This window comes from Thalassophryne amazonica, chromosome 3 (assembly GCF_902500255.1).
Source record: "Thalassophryne amazonica chromosome 3, fThaAma1.1, whole genome shotgun sequence".
Lineage (NCBI taxonomy): Eukaryota > Metazoa > Chordata > Actinopteri > Batrachoidiformes > Batrachoididae > Thalassophryne > Thalassophryne amazonica.
The window spans coordinates 12,601,188-12,622,746 of NC_047105.1; the positions used below are offsets into that span (position 1 = coordinate 12,601,188).

A 21,559-nucleotide genomic window follows, 5' to 3' on the forward strand; every position below is an offset into this window, starting at 1 on the left:
GGTATAGAAATGACATTCATGGGAAAAGAAAGGTGTGCTAGACTGTGCTCAAACACAGTTGAACAAGACTACAGAGTGCGTTTGTAAGAGAATTCACTAAAAATGCACAGGACTGTTCACAGGCAGTTGCGCATATTGAAACTTGTGAAATCTTGTGAAATCATTCACAAAATCACATACCTTTTGAATTTATCATTCAAATTTTGATGAATAAATCTGATTGTGCTTATCATTGACTAGTTTCATTTACCTAAAGTATGTAGTTACTCAGATATTTACATCTCAAATGATATCACATTTTTTGAAACACCCTGTATATTGTTGACTGCCTTGACTTCAGAAACCCATAATAATTTAAACTTGCAATGCACATTCTTGTTTTTTTTTTCTTCTTTCTTTCTTTTTCTTTCTTTCTTTCTTTCTGTATTAAACATGTATGTTGTACAGTCATTGTGCCTCATAAAAGATGAGTTCACGTTATAAATCATTGAAAGCTCAATGTTGCTGTGGCATTCATGTTCAAGAAAATTTTCTGTAAACCTTGATCACGACTGTAATGTCTCTGTTAATCTTTTGCTGTTCTTGTTTGTGTGGTCTGCTGAAGATGATATTGTCATAAAACATTTTGAAATTCATTAATTAAATGTTTGCTACATACCTTTTAAATTTCAGCTGTGAATGTATTATTGTCCTCATTTTACTCTGCAGGAACGGGTCATTACTATGGTAATTTTTTTTTAATCAATAATTTTTCAGATGAAGTAATGTTTGAATCTTTGCTGTTTGAAGCTATAAAATAAAACACTTGAATTTTAATGTTAAAATTTTCCCAATATAAAATACCATTAATTTTGCTACATATCATTGTTCTCCAGATAAAATTTTTACTGCATTAATGAGCAAAAGTGATTAAAAAAAATCTTTTTTTTTTTCCTGCAACACAGAAAACCTAACAATTGCTGTCTTTTATTCAATAAAGTGATGAAAAGCTTGTCTATATGTTTACAATTAATTAACACATACTAAAAAAATGGTTATGCAGAGGTTAGTTTACCCACTGGAGTGTGGTAATGGCAGCAAAGAGTTGTTGGGAGACTGTATGCAGATGTTTGGCGTGGCGGAGAAGTATGTGAGGGTGGTGCAGGATATGTGCAAGGACTGTGTGACAGCAGTGAATGCACAGTAGGACAGACATGCAGACAGATGCATTCAAGGTAGATGTGGAATTACATCAAGGATCACTCAAGCCCTTTTGTTGTTTTCAATGCTGATAGGCATACTGACAGACTGATGTTTGTACAGTGCATCTGGAAAGATTAACTTTTCCACATTTTATGTTACAGCTTTATTCCAAAATGGAGTAAATAAATTTTTCCCTCAAAATTCTACTCTCAACACCCCATAATGACAACATGAAAAAAGCTTTTTTGAAACTTCTGCAACTTTATTTAAAAAAAAACAATCACATATACGTAAGTATTCCCACCCTTTGCTCAATACTTTGTTGATGGACCTTCGGCAGCAATTACAGCCTCAAATCTTCTTGAATATGATGCCACAAGCCTGGTGCACCTATCTTTGGGCAGTTTTGTCCATTCCTCTTTGCAGCACCTCTCAAGCGCCATCAGGTTGGATGGGAAGTGTTTGCACAGCCATTTTTAGATCTCTCCAGAGATGTTTAATCAGATTCAGGTGTGGGCTTTGGCTGGGCCATTCAAGGACATTCAGAGTTGTCGTGAAGTCACTCCTTTGATATCTTGGCTGTGTGCTTAGGGTCATTGTCCTGCTGAAAGATGAACGGTCACCCCAGTCTGAAATCAAAAGCACTCTAGAACAGGTTTTCATCCAGGATGTCTCTGTTCATTGCTGCATTCATCTTTCCCTCAATCCTGACTAGTCTCCCAGTTCCTGCTGCTGAAAAACATCCCCACAGCATGATGCTGCCATCACCATGCTTCACTGCAGGGATGGTGCCTGGTTTCCTCCAAACATGACGCCTGGCATTCACACCAAAGAGTTAAATTTTTGTCTCGTCATTTATGGGTGATTCTTAGACTACGGGCACTTATTATGTCCTTTGATCATATTGTATGAAAAACAGAAAAAAGGGGACATTTCACACTTTATAGTTGGGTGATTCTTTAACTATGGGCACTATTGGCCTTGTAAATGTAATTTCCACCACACCATTGCCTTACAATATAAAGCGCCTTGGGGCAACTGTTTGTTGTAATTTGGCGCTATATACATGTGCTCTGATGTCACTGTTTATCTCCATAGAAACTACCCAAACAATCTTTCATACAAACTGTTTAAAGGGACATTACAGTGTTGTGGAAATTACGGCAATAGTGTGGGACAACTACATTTTGTTTAAAAAAAAAATCACAACAGTTGTATGACATTGAATACCCAAATTATGTTTTGATTATTTTACTGATATTTTATTCAGAGATATTTTAAAACATTAGAAAAAACATTTCTTTACCATTCATTTTATCATTGAAGATCAAAAGTGTGGGTGTGGGACAAAACGGCAATATTTGCATATAATAATGCTGAAAAAAGGTGAAAAAGGCATCATAGACTACTAGAACAAAGTTCTTAACACACTTTCATTGTAAAGATAACTATAAAAGTGTGAAATTTCCCCTTTTTTCTATTTTTCATACAATATGATCAAAGGACATAAGTGCCCATAGTCTAAGAATCACCCAGTTATCTTTATCTTTTTTCAGCATCATTATATGCAAATATTGCCGTTTTGTGCTTGTCCCACACCCAGGCTTTTGATCTTCAATGATAAAAATGAATGGTAAAGCAACGTTTTTTTTCTAATGTTTTAACATATCTCTGAGTAAAATATCAGTAAAATAAAACATAATTGGGGTATTCAATGTCATACAACTGTTGTGATTTTTTTTAAACAAAATGTAGTTGTCCCACACTATTGCCGTAATTTCCACCACAACACTGTAATGTCCCTAAACAGTTTGTATGAAAGATTGTTTGGGTAGTTTCTATGGAGATAAACAGTGACATCAGAGCACATGTATATAGCGCCAAATCACAACAAACAGTTGCCCCAAGGCGCTTTATATTGTAAGGCAATGGTGTGGTGGAAATTACATTTACAAGGCCAATAGTGCCCATAGTTAAAGTATCACCCATAGATATTAGGTCATGGAAGACTATTAAATTTTGGAGGTTATCCAGATCCGGATCTGCATTCTGGCTCAAGACTTCACTTTAGAGGCTTTATTACATCAAATCTACTTCACGGATTCTCTCCATATTTGCACCACAGATAGATATTGGGGCATGGAGGATTTCACTGAATTTTGGAGGTGATCCGAATTCGAATTGGTGGACGTCAGAAATCTCCATTTTCTCTTGTTCATTCATTCATTTTCCAAACCTGCTTACTCCTGTTGAGGGTCACGGACACTGGGTGAGAGGTGTGGTTCACCCTGGACAGGCCACTAGTCTGTCGCAGGGCCAACACATACAGACAAGTACATACATACAAACCTATGGTTAATTTAGAGTCACCAATTCACCAAACATGCATGTCTTTGGTAATGGGAGGAAACCGAAGCACATGGAGCGAAACCATGCAAACATGGGGAGAACATGCAGACTCCATCCAGAAAGGACCAGGTCAGAAGCAAGCCAAGTGCCTTCTTGCTGTGAGGCAACAGTGCTAGCTACTAAGTCACTGAGCCACCCCTCAAACTGATGGAACTGGAATAAATTGATCAGTCATCTTTGCTATTATTATTGTTATTATGGCTTTGTTTGCAACATGTTGACTAGGTTTTGGCGGGGGAGGGGGGGGCAGAGTAAATACAACTATCTTCTTAAATTAGAATTATTATTGTGTGTCTACCTTATGACACTTGCCACAGCTTCATTATGGTACAATTTTGATCCCTCTTTGCTCATTCTGTTTACCTACATAAGATGGCGACCGTGTGGGTGACATTTTTTTAAAAAGCTTTATGAACAAATTTTCAAATACAAAGCAAATACAGACACGCCACAAGAGTTGATAAATAAATAAAAATAAAATACATAACAATGCTGTGGCCTTGTGATGGTCTCCCACCTTTGGCGCGCCGGGATCAGCTCCCAGTATAGAAAAGGAATGACTGAATGAATGACAATATGGCAATCAATCAATCAATATATATATATATATATATATATATATATATATATATATATATATATATATATATATATATATAAATCCCTTCGTTCTTTTATACATTAACTACGTTTGAAAGGGCATATTATAATAAATAAAATTATGAACCAAAATCATTATACAGACAAAAAACACATTTAATTTTAGTGGGTTTCATTAAAAATATTCTAAAAGCCGAATGCTTTTATTTATTTATTTGTGACAGACAAACAAGGGGGAGTTCATTTCAATTTAAAAAAATGTGTGTGTATGAAGGGGGATTGTGAACCTAAAAGTTTCTGTTTATTAATTAAAAATAAAATAAAATTCCACACTGGCCAAATTACGTGACATCCTCCGGAAATGACGTAATTCTGGGCAGAAGTCCTTTGTGGGTCTCCTTGTTAAAACAGCAGTCTCATTGTTTTTATTTTTTTTTTAATACATATATGTTAGCCAGAGGGCTGTCGTTTAAGCCAGGTAAGGAAATAAAACAAGGTAATTATCTGGCTATAGATATATATTTTTAGTCATGTTTTAATTTACAGGCTTTGTGGGACACAATAAAAATGTCAACATTTACGAAACACCTTTAAAAGTGGTATTTTTAAGCTAACGGAAAGATTAGCATGCATGCTAACAGTCATAAATTCAAGTTAAAAGGTGCTACTTTTTTTTTTTTAAAGCAGAGTGTTGAGTAATGTTACAGACGATACCGTTTGGTTCGAGTGAACTAGACTTTAGCTTCGCCTGCTTTCTGGCTAGTTTCCTGCTAACTCTGCTAACTGACCGAACAAAGAAGGTAAAACAAAGCAGCTGTTCTGAGATCAGCACTTCTTTATTACAACAGCATTATGTACGATAAGAAAAATACACACTATTCCACTCTAATGAAAAAGGCCTGTGATAAATAACTCATTTATTGAAGCTAATAGATTGTAGTTGTCCCTGACAGTGTCTCAGATGTAAATTCTGTGGTCGTTTTTATAGCGGGTGTCAGAGCTGAATTAATTATTTCATTAATCTCTCACTTCTGTTTAGCATTTAGTGGAAACGGTGTAGATATAAAATTGTCAGTATGAGTGAATGAATTAGTCAATTCCATCCAGCTTGTGCAGGCAGTAACTAAAAGAAAAAAAAGATTGTCATCTTAACAGAGAATATATCAAAGTAAGGTAATATAAAAAAAAAAATCAATTAATTATGGCTCGTATCATGGGAACACGTACATAAAGCTAGAATACCGGCACTCTTCAATACATAAAATATAGTCTGAAGTTTAATATATATAAACTACATCATATTTAGAACCCATTAAATTTTTTGGGGAATTTTTAATTTGTGGGAACATACATAATTTGAGGGAAATCCATAGCGTATTTCGCCCCAGTGAACGTCAAACCCTGCAGATGAATTCAAGCCGGAAGTGCCTCTGTGCTCGCGCAGCTGCACTTAATAACTCTGATAATCAGATAATAACAGACTCAGATAATAACCATAACTGTACACTGTCAGACACCAATCACCAGGCAACTCACCTGTCCAAAAGCAGTGCTGCAAAATCCTCGTGAGGTCGATCACCAGTCTTCTGTCGCAGTTGCTCCCAACAATCTCTCACCGTTGTTGATCTTCTCTTTTTCTCTCACTCCATATGATGTCTTTTCTTCGCACTTTCTGTGTATATCGCTGGTCTTTGTCACTTTCTTCCACTTCTACTGTCTCTCTCCTCCATGTTGCCTTCTACATGCATTCAGCAAGCGGTGAAACCCCCCCGCGACCTGTGACGTCACCCCGATGGTGTCCTGGCTTTCAAATTTTTTGCACGTGCCAATAATTCAGAATTTGTTTCAATACGGATGAATTTTAATCATGTTCAGACTAATATTTTGGGAATCCTTTATATTCACACTATCAAACAAAATTACTTTGGTCCCCATCAAAATTCTAACAATCATCTCAATTTCAATATGCTTCTTGGCACTCCAGCTTTAATACCTGCTCAGTGTGGAGAGACAGCTGAATCAGTTTTCAGATCACCTTGCCATGTGTTTAAAAAAAAAAAAAAAAAAAAAAAAAGCATTTTTGAAGATTCTTGGACCATACTTTGACTAGTCTACTTCCTTAAAACTCATACTCTTTCAACGGCATGTCCATATTTTGGGTCCAATACATGATACACAAACATGACATACACCAAAACGTGATGTACAGCAAGTGAGAGAGATTTGTTGGAACTGTTACCTACTGCTTGAAGTGCTCAAACCAAGATGTATTGTGAGTACCAAACAACAGTGCACCACACAGAACTAGCACTACTCGGTCAGCACAGCAAACTGCAGTGACTTCGTTTTATACGTGACACAAACAGAAACAGTGGCGGACTCTGTGTGTTTGCTGCTCTGTGAGTTGGCATAGTTAGCATGGCATAGTTCTAGGCTGGTTCTGTTACAACTGGAATGTTAGAGAGTGTGACGTACACAACTTGTGACGTACCATATCCGTGTATCATTAATGGACCTGGTATCAAATACATTCAAATAAATAGCTCACTAAATAGTAACTAAATCTTAACTATTGACATTCCATAAACAGCTGCCCTGCATCATTGGTATGTCATCTCTGGGGTGCAAGTTTTGTGACGTACTCTGTAAGAGGAAACAATAAATGAATGTACAATGTTCCCTTGCAACAAGCTTTATAAGTTCAGTCTGAAAATTGTATGTTGAAACCCTAAGATTGTGAGTGTATTATCATTCTTCCATCATTAGCTTGTCATCATTGTGCATGATTTTGGTTCTGAGATAGACTTGGCAGCCTGTCCAGGGTGTACACTACCTCTCACCCAATGACAATGACCCTGAATTGGAATAAGAGGGTATGCAAAATAAAGGAGTGATTGAATGATTTTGGGCCATCTTCTCCGGTCTACGTCACTTGTGTCCTGCTCCACATATTCCGTTGTCTTCCACAACTGCCTTTTCTTGTTGGGTTCCATGCCTGTGATTCTGTGGTGATCTTGTCCTGGCTAATCTGTGACTGTTTGATTCTACTGACTGATTCTACTGACATTTTACAGTTTTTTGGTCCATTAATGCTTATAAGGCTTGGTTCCTGATGGTTTTCACACAGTCAGTGTCAGGATTCTTAGACATTTGTTGATAAATGCTTAGACTGTCTTTCACATGGCCTGCCACCTTTCTCATCCATAAAGCAAGATAGGTTTGATATTTGTGTTAAAGATTCGATTTTAAAAATTTGATCAATGTTGTTGTTAAATGTATGTCCCTGGACTTCAACATCTTTTGTAAGATGTTAAATGCTGCTCTGGCATTTCTAATTTTGACTCTGATTAGTGTTCACAGTAAAAGGTAAGTCCCTTCGGCTGCTCCCTTGTTTGCACTCGGGGTCGCCACAGCAAATCCAAGGTGGATCTGCATGTTGAATTGGCACAGGTTTTATGCCGGATACCCTTCCTGACGCAACTCCACATTACTTGGAGAAATGTGGCAGGGGTGGGATTTGAAAGTGGGCGATTTTAACATCCACACAGATGCTGAGAATGACAGCCTCAACACTGCATTTAATCTATTGTTAGACTCGATTGGCTTTGCTCAAAATGTAAATGAGTCCACCCACCACTTTAATCATACCTTAGATCTTGTTCTGACTTATGGTATGGAAATTGAAGACTTAACAGTATTCCCTGAAAACCCCCTTCTGTCTGATCATTTCTTAATAACATTTACATTTACTTATTCCCCAGTAGTGGGGAATAAGTTTCATTACAGTAGAAGTCTTTCAGAAAGCGCTGTAACTAGGTTTAAGGATATGATTCCTTCTTTATGTTCTCCAATGCCATATACCAACACAGGGCAGAGTAGCTACCTAAACTCTGTGAGTGAGATAGATTATCTCGTCAATAGTTTTATATCCTCATTGAGGACAACTTTGGATGCTGTAGCTCCTCTGAAAAAGAGAGCCTTAAATCAGAAGTGCCTGACTCCGTGGTATAACTCACAAACTCGCAGCTTAAAGCAGATAACCCGTAAGTTGGAGAGGAAATGGCGTCTCACTAATTTAGAAGATCTTCACTTAGCCTGGAAAAAGAGTCTGTTGCTCTATAAAAAAGCCCTCCGTAAAGTTAGGACATCACTAATTGAAGAAAATAAGAACAACCCCAGGTTTCTTTTCAGCACTGTAGCCAGGCTGACAGAGTCAGAGCTCTATTGAGCCGAGTATTCCTTTTAACTTTAACTAGTAATGACTTCATGACTTTCTTTGCTAATAAAATTTTAACTATTAGAGAAAAAATTACTCATAACCATCCCAAAGACATATCGTTCTCTTTGGCTGCTTTCAGTGATGCGGGTATTTGGTTAGACTCTTTCTCTCCGATTGTTCTGTCTGAGTTATTTTCATTAGTTACTTCCTCCAAACCATCAACATGTCTGTTAGACCCCATTCCTACCAGGCTGCTCAAGGAAGCCCTAGAAGGAGAGAGCATATCTCACCCATATTGGCCTCTCTTCATTGGCTTCCTGTTAATTCTAGAATAGAATTTAAAATTCTTCTTCTTACTTATAAGGTTTTGAATAATCAGGTCCCATCTTATCTTAGGGACCTCATAGTACCATATCACCCCAATAGAGCACTTCGCTCTCAGACTGCAGGCTTACTTGTAGTTCCTAGGGTTTGTAAGAGTAGAATGGGAGGCAGAGCCTTCAGCTTTCAGGCTCCTCTCCTGTGGTACCAGCTCCCAATTCAGATCAGGGAGACAGACACCCTCTCTACTTTTAAGATTAGGCTTAAAACTTTCCTTTTTGCTAAAGCTTATAGTTAGGGCTGGATCAGGTGACCCTGAACCATCCCTTAGTTATGCTGCTATAGACTTAGACTGCTGGGGGGTTCCCATGATGCACTGAGTGTTTCTTTCTCTTTTTGCTCTGTATGCACCACTCTGCATTTAATCATTAGTCATTGATCTCTGCTCCCCTCCACAGCATGTCTTTTTCCTGGTTCTCTCCCTCAGCCCCAACCAGTCCCAGCAGAAGACTGCCCCTCCCTGAGCCTGGTTCTGCTGGAGGTTTCTTCCTGTTAAAAGGGAGTTTTTCCTTCCCACTGTTGCCAAGTGCTTACTCACAGGGGGTCGTTTTGACAGTTGGGGTTTTTCTGTAATTATTGTATGGCTTTGCCTTGCAATATGAAGCGCCTTGGGGCAACTGTTTGTTGTGATTTGGCGCTATATAAATGAAATTGATTTGATTTGATTTGAACCCGGAACCTTCTGCACTGAAACCAAGTGCATTAACCACTTGGCCACCACCCTGCTAATTAGTGTTCACAGTACTTGTGTGGAAATGTCACTTCTTAGTTTCAGGATTAGGGCTGTGACTGGAGACGAAGACAAATGATCAAAAATTGCCCCATCTCTTGATGGAACCCTTTTTAAAAGTTCTCATCTTTAAAGCTAGTTCTGGATCTTTAATATTTTGGTGGAGCCAAAATATTAAAGATATTTAATACAAAATATTAAAGATATTTGAAATGTTTTAATGAGGAAATGGCAGTGTTGTGTTTCCGCTTGTGGTTGTCCAGCGTCTTGACATACAGTGAATATGAACATTGTATTATACTCATGAACATCTTAGTTCCAAAATTAATTTTGTGATTTTTAAATGGAATTGCCCAGAATGTCTTTCTATCTGCTGAAATGTTTTGTTAGTGCAATTTTGCATTGCTTTCAAACAGGTTCTCCTGTATTTTAGCTTTGTGATGTGTTAATTATTTCTATTTACAGTGTTGCAGAGGTGTGTCTGCATGTGGCAAAAGTGTTGAACTTGGAGACATTCATGTCTCTGGGGGGCGCCTGGGAGGAGTTTATGGAGTCATGAGGTCATTAGACAGGCGTGTTTGGTGATGCCAGTATCTTTGCGGGAGAGTGAAGGTCCAAGCCATTAGAGTCGTGGAGCTTCATGTAACTTGTGAGACTAGTAATCACTGACCTAAGGTGACGACTGGATGACTTTGGCACTTCTTTGGAGGATCCTTGGGACCTACTGGAATTACTTTATATCAAGCAAGCAGTTACAGTAGTGTTCAGAATAATAGTAGTGCTATGTGACTAAAAAGATTAATCCAGGTTTTGAGTAAAAGTAAAAGGTGGTGTTCACAATAATAGTAGTGTGGCATTCAGTCAGTGAGTTCGTCAGTTTTGTGGAACAAACAGGTGTGAATCAGGTGACCCCTATTTAAGGATGAAGCCAGCACCTGTTGAACATGCTTTTCTGTTTGAAAGCCTGAGGGAAATGGGACATTCAAGACATTGTCCAGAAGAACAAAGTAGTTTGATTAAAAAGTTGGAGAGGGCAAAACTTACACGCAGGTGCAAAAAAATTATAGGCTGTTCATCTACAATGATCTCCAAAGTGTCTGTTTTGTTTTTTGTTTTTTTTTGTTTTGTTTTTTGGTCCATTTTAAAAATGGACAAAAATACCAGAGACGCGTGGAAGAAAATGGAAAACAACCATCAAAATGGATAGAATAACCAGAATGGCAAAGGCTCACCTGTTGATCAGCTCCAGGATGATCAAAGACAGCCTGGAGTTACCTGTAAGTGCGGTGACAGTTAGAAGATGCCTGTGTGAAGCTAATTTATTTGCAAGAATCCCCCGCAAAGTCCCTCTGTTAAATAAAAGACGTGCAGAAGAGGTTACAATTTGCCAAAGAACACATCAACTGGCCTAAAGAGAAATGGAGGAATATTTTGTGGACTGATGAGAGTAAAACTGTTCTTTTTGGGTCCAAAGGCCGCAGACAGTTTGTGAGACGACCCCCTTTTCTACTTTTTTTTTTTTTTTTTTTTTTTTACTAATAGCCCAATTTCATAGCCTTAAGAGTGTGCATATCATGAATGCTTGGTCTTGTTGGATTTGTGAGAATCTACTGGTACCTTGTTTCCCATGTAAACAGTAAGAAATATACTCAAAACCTGGATTAATCTTTTTAGTCACATAGCACTACTATTATTATGAACACTACTGTATTTGGAGAGACTAAGATGAGTGTCACTTGCATTGTGAGGGAGCACCAGCTTCAACATTTTAGCCATGTGGCATGTTTCTTTGTGCATGACCCAATGTGCAGTTGTCTGAGTGTTGAGGACCCTAGTAGGTGTAGAAGGTCAAGGGAACTTGCACGTTTCACCTACCTGCAGCAGATAGATTGCTACTTTTGAGAGGTGGAGATGGACCAGGTGTTTGCCTGAGTGGTCCCCAAACAGGTTCTTTGGTGTCATGAATGCAATGAAGTGCAGCACCAGAGCATGCTCCCACCGTTGACTTGATGTGCTGATTATTTTCTGATATTGCAGGATGTTGAGGCTTCGCTGTAAGACCAAAAACGGAAGCCATATAATGCAAGGGTTGACCCATCAGTCCTGTGTGCAAGAGCTGAAGAATAAGGTGGAGGAGTTGACAGGAATTCCGTGTGATGTGCAGAAAATTATGGTTGGCTATCCTCCCTCCAGCCTTGATCTTCGAAATGGAGATGCTCACCTCAAAGACTACCCCATAAAATCAGGTATGTTATCGAAATATCAAATTTGCACATGCCACAGATCCAGCTCTGATTACTTTTACATAATATTTCATTTTGAAGTCCTTTTTTTTTTTTAAATTATAATGGATGTATTTTTTTCTTTATAAATTAAATTTCATTGATATAAACATATACAAACCATAAACTCAAAAACTAATTTTTTTTTTTTTTTTTTTTTGGTCAGATTAAAATGGACTCTTTTCCCTCTTGGGGTGATTCATGTGGGCAGGTACACAATAATCACATTCGGGTACAGACCAAACAGCCAGACCAAGACCTGTGAGAGGAGGTGGTCTAAGTCAGATAAAAATCTTAATCAGTCCAACAGACCACATAATTGAACCAGTTGTGACTAATTCATATGCATTTTCCATTCTAAAAAGAACAAATGAACACAACTTAGCACACTTTTTGAAAAGCCACACAAATGTAACATGATACCTGAAGTTAAGTACTTACAAGAAACAGTTGAAGAGTTTTCACTAGTTTGTAATAATGCTGTGCCACATGTAAATAAACTAGCAAGCTACCTGTCCTATGGGCGGGAACTTTGCTAGGTAAAGATTTCGAATGCTGAAATCATATATCCTGGAATGGAATTATCATCCTCATTTCGTCATTTACCTGCTATATGATAGTCATGATGAGGACATTTGATCAAAGTGTTTTGCCATTTCACAATCACACTGGTCACTGATATTTATGCAGTGGTGTAAAAGTAAATCTTGATTCAGCTATTTCCTCATCAGAATCACCAGTGGTGGTGGACAGATTGATTTTAGTATAGTTATTGATCAATACCGGTATAATGACATTGATAGTTTAGTTTCAGTTTCTCTCCTGTATGCACTGCTGCATTTAGTAAAGAAATGCACTGAAGGGGAGAAATTTTGTTTTACTTCTTGTATTTTATTTCCTTAACACACATTCTACTTGTTTTATATCATTTGTTGCAGAGTGACAATTTTGTACACTTTGTTTATTTAAGGAAATCCAGAAAAGAAGTACAATGAAGGGCGAAATTTTATTTAATTTTTATATTTTAGTTTTTGATCTCTCTACCTGAAGAAAAAATGTAATTTGTTCTCAAATGATAATTTTATGCACTTTGTTTATTTAAAGAAAAAGATCCAGACATGACAATGTGTGACGAAAATTGTTTTGTTACTGTTCTATTGTTTCTGAACCAAAACTTTTATTGTCACACAGTTTCTGTGTGATCACAGTTACACGCACGCACAGCTGCTGTGAGCAGGTGCTTTTAACTTGACAAAAAAGACAGTGGCTGAAGACATTAAAACCGCTACACATTTCAGTCATGGTACCAATAAGAGACTTAACTCACTCATGGTAAGAGCAACATAATACTTAACTAAACTGACTAAACCAATTGAACTGCAGAAACACAATAAATCAGTAACACTAACAACACTGTTAAACTAACATGAAGCACAATAACATTTAAAATCTCAAACCCCGAAGTCCCATGGTGCATTGCAGCACAACGTCCATTGTTAATTGGTTAGATAAAATTGCTAATTTCTCAAAAAATATTTGCCATATCAACTTTCTGTTTTTGCAGCGTTCATCCTTGACCCAAAATACATAAGCATGCCAAAAGGCAAATGTCAGCTGGCCACAGTTTTTGCATGATGGAAGCCATGCACACGCGCGCACACACAGGCCGCTTGGCTGTTATACTATAGATGGGGTTTTCAGTGTTTCAGTTTTCAATTTCAATTTATTTTCATTTATATAGCGCCAAATCACAACAGAGTTGCCTCAAAGCGCTTCACACAGGTAAGGTCTAACCTTACCAACCCCCAGAGTAACAGTGGTAAGGAAAAACTCCCTCTGAGGAAGAAACCTCAAGCAGACCAGACTCAAAGGGGTGATCCTCTGCTTGGGCCATGATACAAACATAAATTACAGAAACAATTCACTGACGAATGGACGAATATACAAGAAATGCTATTGGCGCACGAGACAGGAGGATCGCCAACATGAATACAACTCCCATCTCTGGATGGAGCTGCACCTTAAACAGAGAGAAAAAACAGAATCAGGCATCAGAAAGACAAAAAAATACTGTATCATTTGCCAGCATTAACCCTTTATCTACGGCGATGGCGCCCACGCCATATTTTCCATATGCGTATTTTTTTTACCATAACTCCGCCATAGTTTGTCCAATCCGAATGATTCAAAGTGCATTGTTAAGCTAACACCAAGGGCTTTCCAATGATATATGGTGTATTACAGTAAACGTAAGCCTGTGACATCATAACGCAGAGGAAAACACGGAAGTTTCACACTAGTGTGCCGCTGATTCTCATTACTGTAAGTTCTCATGTAAGCCCTCAATCTGAAAAATTTCAACACTGACAGCAAGCCGAGAATCCATGCTTTCCAACAGTATGCTATATGTTGCATATATTATGGTAAAGTGCGTTCTATGACTTTTGAAACGAGGGAAAAGTATGAAAAAGAGCGCAAAAGTGACAGAAAAGTACAGAGACAGACAGCAAACATAAATGTAGTAATTTTTGAGGGAAAGGCAGGGTGTTAGTGTCATTTGTGAAGGTGTGTGTGCGTGTTTGTGTGGGTGTGATGGCTCCATCAGCCACAAGCCACTGCCCGGTGCCAACAAGCAGTGGAAACCCAACTTGCCAGCCATCCACAAAGGGGCGGCGTTCTTGCAAGGTTTGCAAGAGGTCAACCTGCTGGATGTGCAAACTTTGTAAAATTGACCTCTGTCTTCAGCCAGACAGAAACTGTTACAAACAGCACCACACTGACTGATGTAGTTTAGATCTAATTTTGATTCTTGGTTATATATTTGTATATAGTTTGACACTTTATTGTTTTATTCATATTGTATAATTTTGCACAAAATGAGTGATCAAATGAGTGATTTATTGCACATTTTAATAATACAGATAATAATTGATATATTTATATATAGTTTTGCACTTTGTTGTTATTCATGTTGTTTGGTTCTGCACTTTAAAATTGGTTACTTTTTGCACATTTTCGCCTTGTAAAATGTTTACTTTTGCACTGTTTCTGAGTTCTAGACACACAAAATTAATTATTTTGATTGTAAACACTTAGAGCTTCCTGTTAAAATGTGAAATCCAAACTTCCTTTACATAACAATCATTTTTCACAAAAAAACTGAAAAAAAATCAAGTTTGTTTTTGTGGTTTTTCTCATTTTAAATGCTAAAACTTACAAATAATGTGTATAAATATTTAATCAGGTGTAATATAATTGAAATTCAGGTATTCTTGGAAAAGGGTACCAAAGCACACAAACATAGAACAGTATTTCTTAATTTTATTGCTATAATAAAAAATTATAACCAATCGTCCATTTATAGCCTCAGTAGGTAAAGGGTTAAACAACAAGAAAAATAGAGAAATACTAAGGTGATCGCCAGCCACTAGCCCTAAACTTCACTAAAAGACCCAGAATTTAGGTAGAGTTGAGGCCGCGGCCCGCTCCAATTACTAATAAATGAATTAAAGGAGTAAAAAGCGTAAAACAAAACTGTACCAGTATGCTAGCCATATGAAAGGGAAAATAAGTGTGTCTTAAGTCTGGACTTGAAAAAATGTTTAATTTAAATTGCCACAAATCTGTAATCCTGATCAGATCCAGACCAAACTTTGTCAGTCCATAAAGGATACCATCTTACATAACGCTGTCAGACATGAAAGAGACTTGATCTTTTTTGACAGTTCTGAATTTTTAAAAATTCGTTCAATGTTAAAACATAGGGATTTTTTCTTACTTAGACCTATGACCTTTAAAATTGAATCAGTTCAATTTTAAAAATAATGACATGAAAAATTGTAGGTTACAGGCTGTTCACAAACACAGAAACAGGAGTGAAAACATAACCTCCATCAAACTTCATTGACAGAAGTAATGAACCTTTCTGGAAACTGGTTGAAGTTAGCAGCAGCTGTGGTATTTGCATCTCCTCAGATGCCTGAAACCCCCCCCCCCCCCCCCCCAAGAGTATTAACAGCAGTTTTGACCAAAGGGGACAGCAAACTCACACGTAGTTTATTCTTTTTCAATAGAGTGTTTATTATAAAACTACTTGGTGTCGAATTATTGTAATTGGTTTAGGCTTTCTTTGTGAAATTGTGTAAACCTCTGGCTAGATAGTTAAGATAATATATTGCTCAATTTGAAGTTCAAATTTACTTTAATATTAGAAGTTTGTTTGTTTTTGTTTTTTCAGTAGTTTGGCAGGTCCTACGATCTTTACTTCGGTACAGTTTACCTAAAAAAAAATGTGTTTGTTATTAATAATTCTAATAACTGTTTATATAGATCTTTCACAACAATCAAAACATTAACCAAAATAAACTCAAATAATAAAAGAATAAATCCCAAATTAAAGTGCTACTAGTGCAGAAAAAGGTGCAACTATGTTGTACTTAAAAAAAATAAATAATAATAATAAAAAAAAAAGCTATTTAGCCACCATTTTTAAAGTATCATGATGGCACCAGTATTGTAAAAACAAACAAAAAACAAATGATACCCAACCACATTGCTAATAGAATCAAATGTTCATTGCAGCCAAAAAAACAAAACAAAAAACAAACATAAATGCTCCTTGTCTCCAGCTTCTTAATGAGAATTTGTCCAGGCTGAACTCCTCCTGTGTCACCCTCTACAGGAGACACACTCATTGTTGAGGAAGAAAAAAATAAGCCAAAGCCTCTGGATCATTCCACTGTGACGAAGGCACCATGCCTAGAATCCTTCCCAGTGCTGACACGGCGAGTGGTCCCAGCTGACAACTCATGCCTCTTCACCAGTGTGTACTATGTTGTGGAAGGCGGTCTATACGACCCCGCGTGCGCTCCTGAGATGCGCGGCCTCATTGCGCAGATTGTTTCGAGTGACCCCACAGCGTACTCCGAGGCGGTGCTGGGTAAGTCCAATGAGGACTACTGCTCCTGGATAAAACGTGATGACACTTGGGGAGGAGCCATCGAGGTGTCCATCCTGTCCAAGTTTTACCAGTGTGAGATCTGCGTGGTGGACACACAAACTGTGCGAGTAGATCGATTTGGGGAGGACGCCGGTTACCGGAAACGTGTCTTGCTCATTTATGATGGCATCCATTATGACCCGCTGCAGAAAGAGACGCCCGGCTCTGATGTGCCACCCCAGACTATCTTCTCCACGTCGGACGATGTCATCCTGGCCCAGGCCCTTGAGCTGGCTGATGAGGCTCGGCGCAAGCGGCAGTTTACAGACGTTAACCGCTTTGCATTGCGCTGCATGGTGTGCCAGACAGGCCTGGTGGGACAAAAGGAAGCCCGCGAGCACGCCAAGGAGACAGGCCACACCAACTTTGGTGAAGTGTGATAGCTCTTTAAACTCTTTTTGTCTCACTACTACAACAACCACCTCCAAACCCGTCGTGGCCCCCGTGTCTATCAACTTGTGTGATCCTCTACCTCACATCCGCTACCTGACATGTACAGAGACTCTGCAGACACTGTTTTCAGTATTATATATCTGCTGTCTGACGCACTCCTGCAACACCACAGTGTCATTAAACCATCACTTTAAGCTGCTGATGGTGATTTCAGCTCTGCTTTACTGAGTCAAGGAAACAACTCTATGGATTCATGTTAGTGACTTATAATTAACTGCCCGCAGAGGAGGTTAGGATTCAAACGACCAGTATGTAGATCGGGGCTCTATTTCATCTCTATGCTTTATGCTGACTGTTTGTGTCCCTGGGGAAAAAAAAATGGTTAAGCTGCATTGTCCCAGTCCACCCAGCTGTAAATTGGTACCAGCCTTGCTTGAGGGAGTAACCTGTGTTGAACTGGTCCAATGGGCCTTTGGCCTGTATAGGAGGATTAGCTCACCTACTGTGGTTCTAAATAAACCAAATACTAAGTCACAGGTAGTCAGCATACAAGAAGACCAAAACACTGGATCTTGTTCTTTGAATCCAGTGTGAATCTACTGGTGTCGCAGGCTAAAGAGTTCCCCCTAAAAATCAGTCTCCCCGCCTTCACTGTGCACGTGTCATTTCGGAGCATCAGCATTCACCGATTATCGCCTCATTTCTACTTAAAACTGACTTTAGAATGGTTTAAGAGGTTTCAGTTTGTCATTTGATGGTTAATAATCACATTATTCCCTTTGATTGCTTTGGGTGCAGAGAGTCAGACTCAGATGTGCTGCTGTGGCGCTCTGATCACGCTCCCGTCTTTTATTATAAAATAATGCTGAATTTATGTGGATATGATTGTTGTACAAAAGCTTCGGATATCTGTCGTTGAGATAGATGATGACTGGAGTGCAGTTTTAAACAGAAACAAGGCGATAATCGGTGAATTGCTACTGACGCTCAGAAATGACACATGCACAGTGAAGGCAGGGGGACCGTTTGGTCGGCGACACCAGGTCTGTAAAGTGGTTGAAATGAATCAGGAGTGGATATCTCAGCAAATAACAGCTGTGATTGTATTGGTTTAAGTCGTTTTGTATATAATCAGTACTTTATTATGCCAATTTAAAGAAAGTTCATTTTAAGGGTATGACTGAAAATGGCCGTGATTTGATGTTAAAACTGTTACAGTTCTTTCATAATTTGGGTAGTCCGGATAATGTTACGGAATCTTCCCATTAAACTATTTTCACCGTCTTATAAAATTTTGTTTTAGGTTTTGGGGAGGGTCTAGTGGTCCTAACCTCTTCATATTATTTGATGGTGTATATTACAACCCCAAACAGATTTTAAAGTTCACAAATAAATGTAATACTTTCAAATAGCCGTCAAACCAGATCCAGTTTTGTTCAGTTTACAAAAATAAAACATATGATTCTGTTGACAAACGCCATTAATCACCTTTAATTGTGCTGTTGTCTATAAATCTGTTGAATTGAAAATCAACAAATAATGGTAATTCACCGTAATTAAGAGGGTTTTTTTTTTCCATTGTCACACTTTTGTAACATTACTTAGCCTATTTTAGTGCAACATATAGCCTATAATAAAAGTCTATAGCCTTTAAAAGTTAAAACAACTTCAACATGCTGTTGTAAATACTAGGACTAGGAGTAGAGTGCACCCTAGAACTGATGGGAAGTTCCCTGGGTTTTTAAGGAATCATGATAAGTAAAGAAGGGAAAAAAGTTTGGTCAGGTGTAACATATTGATTTTAGAATTTGAATGTCTAAATTTTGCTGTTTAGCGTCACTCATATTACTTAAGCGTCTGTGCTATCCACAAGTGTCTAGATCATTTGGAAAACATTCTGAGCACTTATTCTTCTTTTTCGACATCTTTGCCACCTAATAAGGTTCTAAAACAATGTGGCCCAATGTCAGAGTTTAGAGGTTCAGCGGCTTGCTCACAGGTAGTTTGACACTCAGCTGTAGTCTGGGCTTGAACCTACAGACCCTTTGGACGCTGGTCAACCATTGCTTCTGACTGAGCAGTGGTAGCCCTTGTACAGCGATACAAGTACTCAGCCAACAAAGTAACACTTTGTCTTTATTTCACGTCAAGTGGGATGTTGATAAACCACCTGAGCCCATCGGCTCTTAAATATGACTAAATCCAGACATTTCGCAGCATCCTGTTGTACAGCTGGTGGAGGATGAATGCAGCACCTGGCTCCAAAATGAGCCGCCATGATCCTCGTTTCACAGTGATGTCAGAGTAAATAAGGAACAAAGTGAAATCTAACCACTATGCATGATCTGCCATCCTGAGTCTGCCTGATTTTTATACGTGGCTGTATAGAAACTTTAAGATGACCCAAAGAGTTGTTTGCAGCAGTTACAGGACATGCTCCTATTCACTGTTGTCTTAAGCTCAGAGCACCGAGTTTGACTGTTAATCATGGTGATGGTTATGTAGCATGTTTTTATGCCCCCTGGTGGTGGATGCATTTCACAAACTAATACCTAAAGCTGAGAACTTTCACTTCATGTGAGAATGGACAGATAATATGATTATGTCAAACACAAATGCGCGCTAATGCTGGTTGTAATTGTGACAAACATTTATATTATTTAAAATACAACATAATATTGCAAGTTGTCATCCAACCGTGGTCTGCACAAGCATTGTGTGTGACTTGTTTTTTTGTTTTGTTTGTGACATAGCATGGAAGTGGACTTGCTGTAAGTTAGACATTTTTCAAAAGTAATGGTGCTAAAAATAGGCTGTGTGATTTGCTTTATAGATACTTTCTGGAATGTGGGTTTTTTTTCATAATCATGCTACATTTGTTTCTAATATATAGCTTGAAAATGTGAGCATTATACAGAACTGTGCAAAAGTGATGAAAAGCCTAAAAGTGCTAAGCATTGTTACAAAATCTCTTGTGTAACTACTTAGTAATCACTTTTTAAACTCAATTCATTGACTATTATTATATTTGTGGTCCTTGTTGATGCAAGCTTTGGGTCATAAACTGACAACATGTTATATAACATATAACAGGTTTGTATTATTCTGAAAAAGAAGCCTGCCAATATGTAGACCTGGGTTCGAATCCCGCTCGTGGTATCTGTATGCATGGGAGAAGACACCTAATCTGCTTTGTCTCACAGGAAAAGACCACATTTTGTAGTTTTATTTTGGAGACTTAAATTCTCTAGCATAGAGAAGTCCAGAAGTGTCCAGTTTGTGAATTCTCGACACAAACTTGTTGTGGCTTCCCTCCGGATTCAGTTGATCTCTTGAGGACTAGTGCCTGTTCAGTGCCCAATATTAAATAAGTCGAGACTTCAAGATAAGATTGTTTCTGAGGAATTTGTTAACCCACAGCTTGGGTAAACAACTTTCAGACATAAACGCCACTGGTAATCTGAATGGAATGTGGGAGTTTTTCTTACAACCACACCATGAAAGTTGCTGAGGATTGTGTTGGAATCATCAGTGTCCATAGCCGGAAGTGTTTCACATCTGAGGGCACTCTAAATATCATCCAGAGGAGTCGTAGTGCATGGCTTGTTAGACATTTTAGGCTGTACAGAGAGCTATGCGAAAGTGGGCTGTGATGGCCCTGAATGTAGACGAGGAATGTGTGATCAGGTGACACACCATCTGTGGTCTAGTGACCCTCATCCTGTTTACAGAGGATTCATAGCATTTTGCTCCTGCACACCTACACCTCATCCCACTGCAGTTATGGTCTTTGCAGGAGAACTAAAGTCCAATTTCTGATGCTTTCTGTCTTACTCTATGGTTGTGAGACTTGGATGCCAACCAGTGGCAAGGCGTAGAATGGATGTCTTTAGTACCAGGTCTCTTCAGAGGATCCCTCTGTGCTGCTAGAATGACTTTGTCAAACGAGCAGTTACTTAGCGAGACCAAGTTGGGAAATACAACTTGCATTGTGATGAAGCATCAGGTTCAACATTATGGCCATGTCACATGTGTCTTACCTGTTGTCCAGCAGGTGCCTAAGTGTTGAGGACCCCAATGGTTGGAGAAGGCCATGCTTCACCTAACTGTGGAAGATAGATTTTTATTTTTGAGAGGTGGAGATTGACTGCTTGTATGCCTGAGTGATTGCCATGGTGGACCCAAGGTGGTTCCATGTTGTAGATGCGGTGAAACGTGGCACCATCACATGCCCCCATATTTGACTTTTTTGGAGGAGAGTCACATCACATTTGTATGGGAACACGGCTGCTTGATACCTTTGCACAGTACTGTATTTGAGGACAACAAAACAAAATGTTTTTGTTGAGAGTAGGAACCTGAAG

The 21,559-nt window shown here is 38.5% G+C and overlaps 2 protein-coding genes across 5 annotated transcripts in view; both read left to right on the forward strand.

Moving 5' to 3' along the window:
• The window catches only part of LOC117506350 (6-phosphofructo-2-kinase/fructose-2,6-bisphosphatase 2-like), a 60,270-nt gene extending 59,631 nt beyond the window's left edge, over positions 1–639 (forward strand). The window contains exon 17 of the mRNA XM_034165845.1: positions 2–639. The gene's annotated coding sequence lies outside the window, so the exon portion shown is untranslated. The remainder of the gene's footprint in view (position 1) is intronic.
• Positions 640–4,531: 3,892 nt separating this feature from the next.
• Positions 4,532–21,559, forward strand: part of LOC117506351 (ubiquitin thioesterase OTU1) — a 41,243-nt gene continuing 24,215 nt past the window's right edge. For 2 of the 4 annotated variants that reach the window (XM_034165846.1, XM_034165849.1), the window contains exon 1: positions 11,658–11,767. Coding sequence is in view for 2 of the 4 variants with exons in the window: in XM_034165850.1 (XP_034021741.1) it covers positions 11,560–11,767; positions 16,485–17,182 (906 nt within the window). In the remaining 2 variants the exon portion in view is untranslated. Of the gene's footprint in view, positions 4,688–11,558; positions 11,768–16,484; positions 17,728–21,559 lie in introns of those variants that run through there. The other 2 variants (XM_034165850.1, XM_034165851.1) reach the window with 2 other exon arrangements.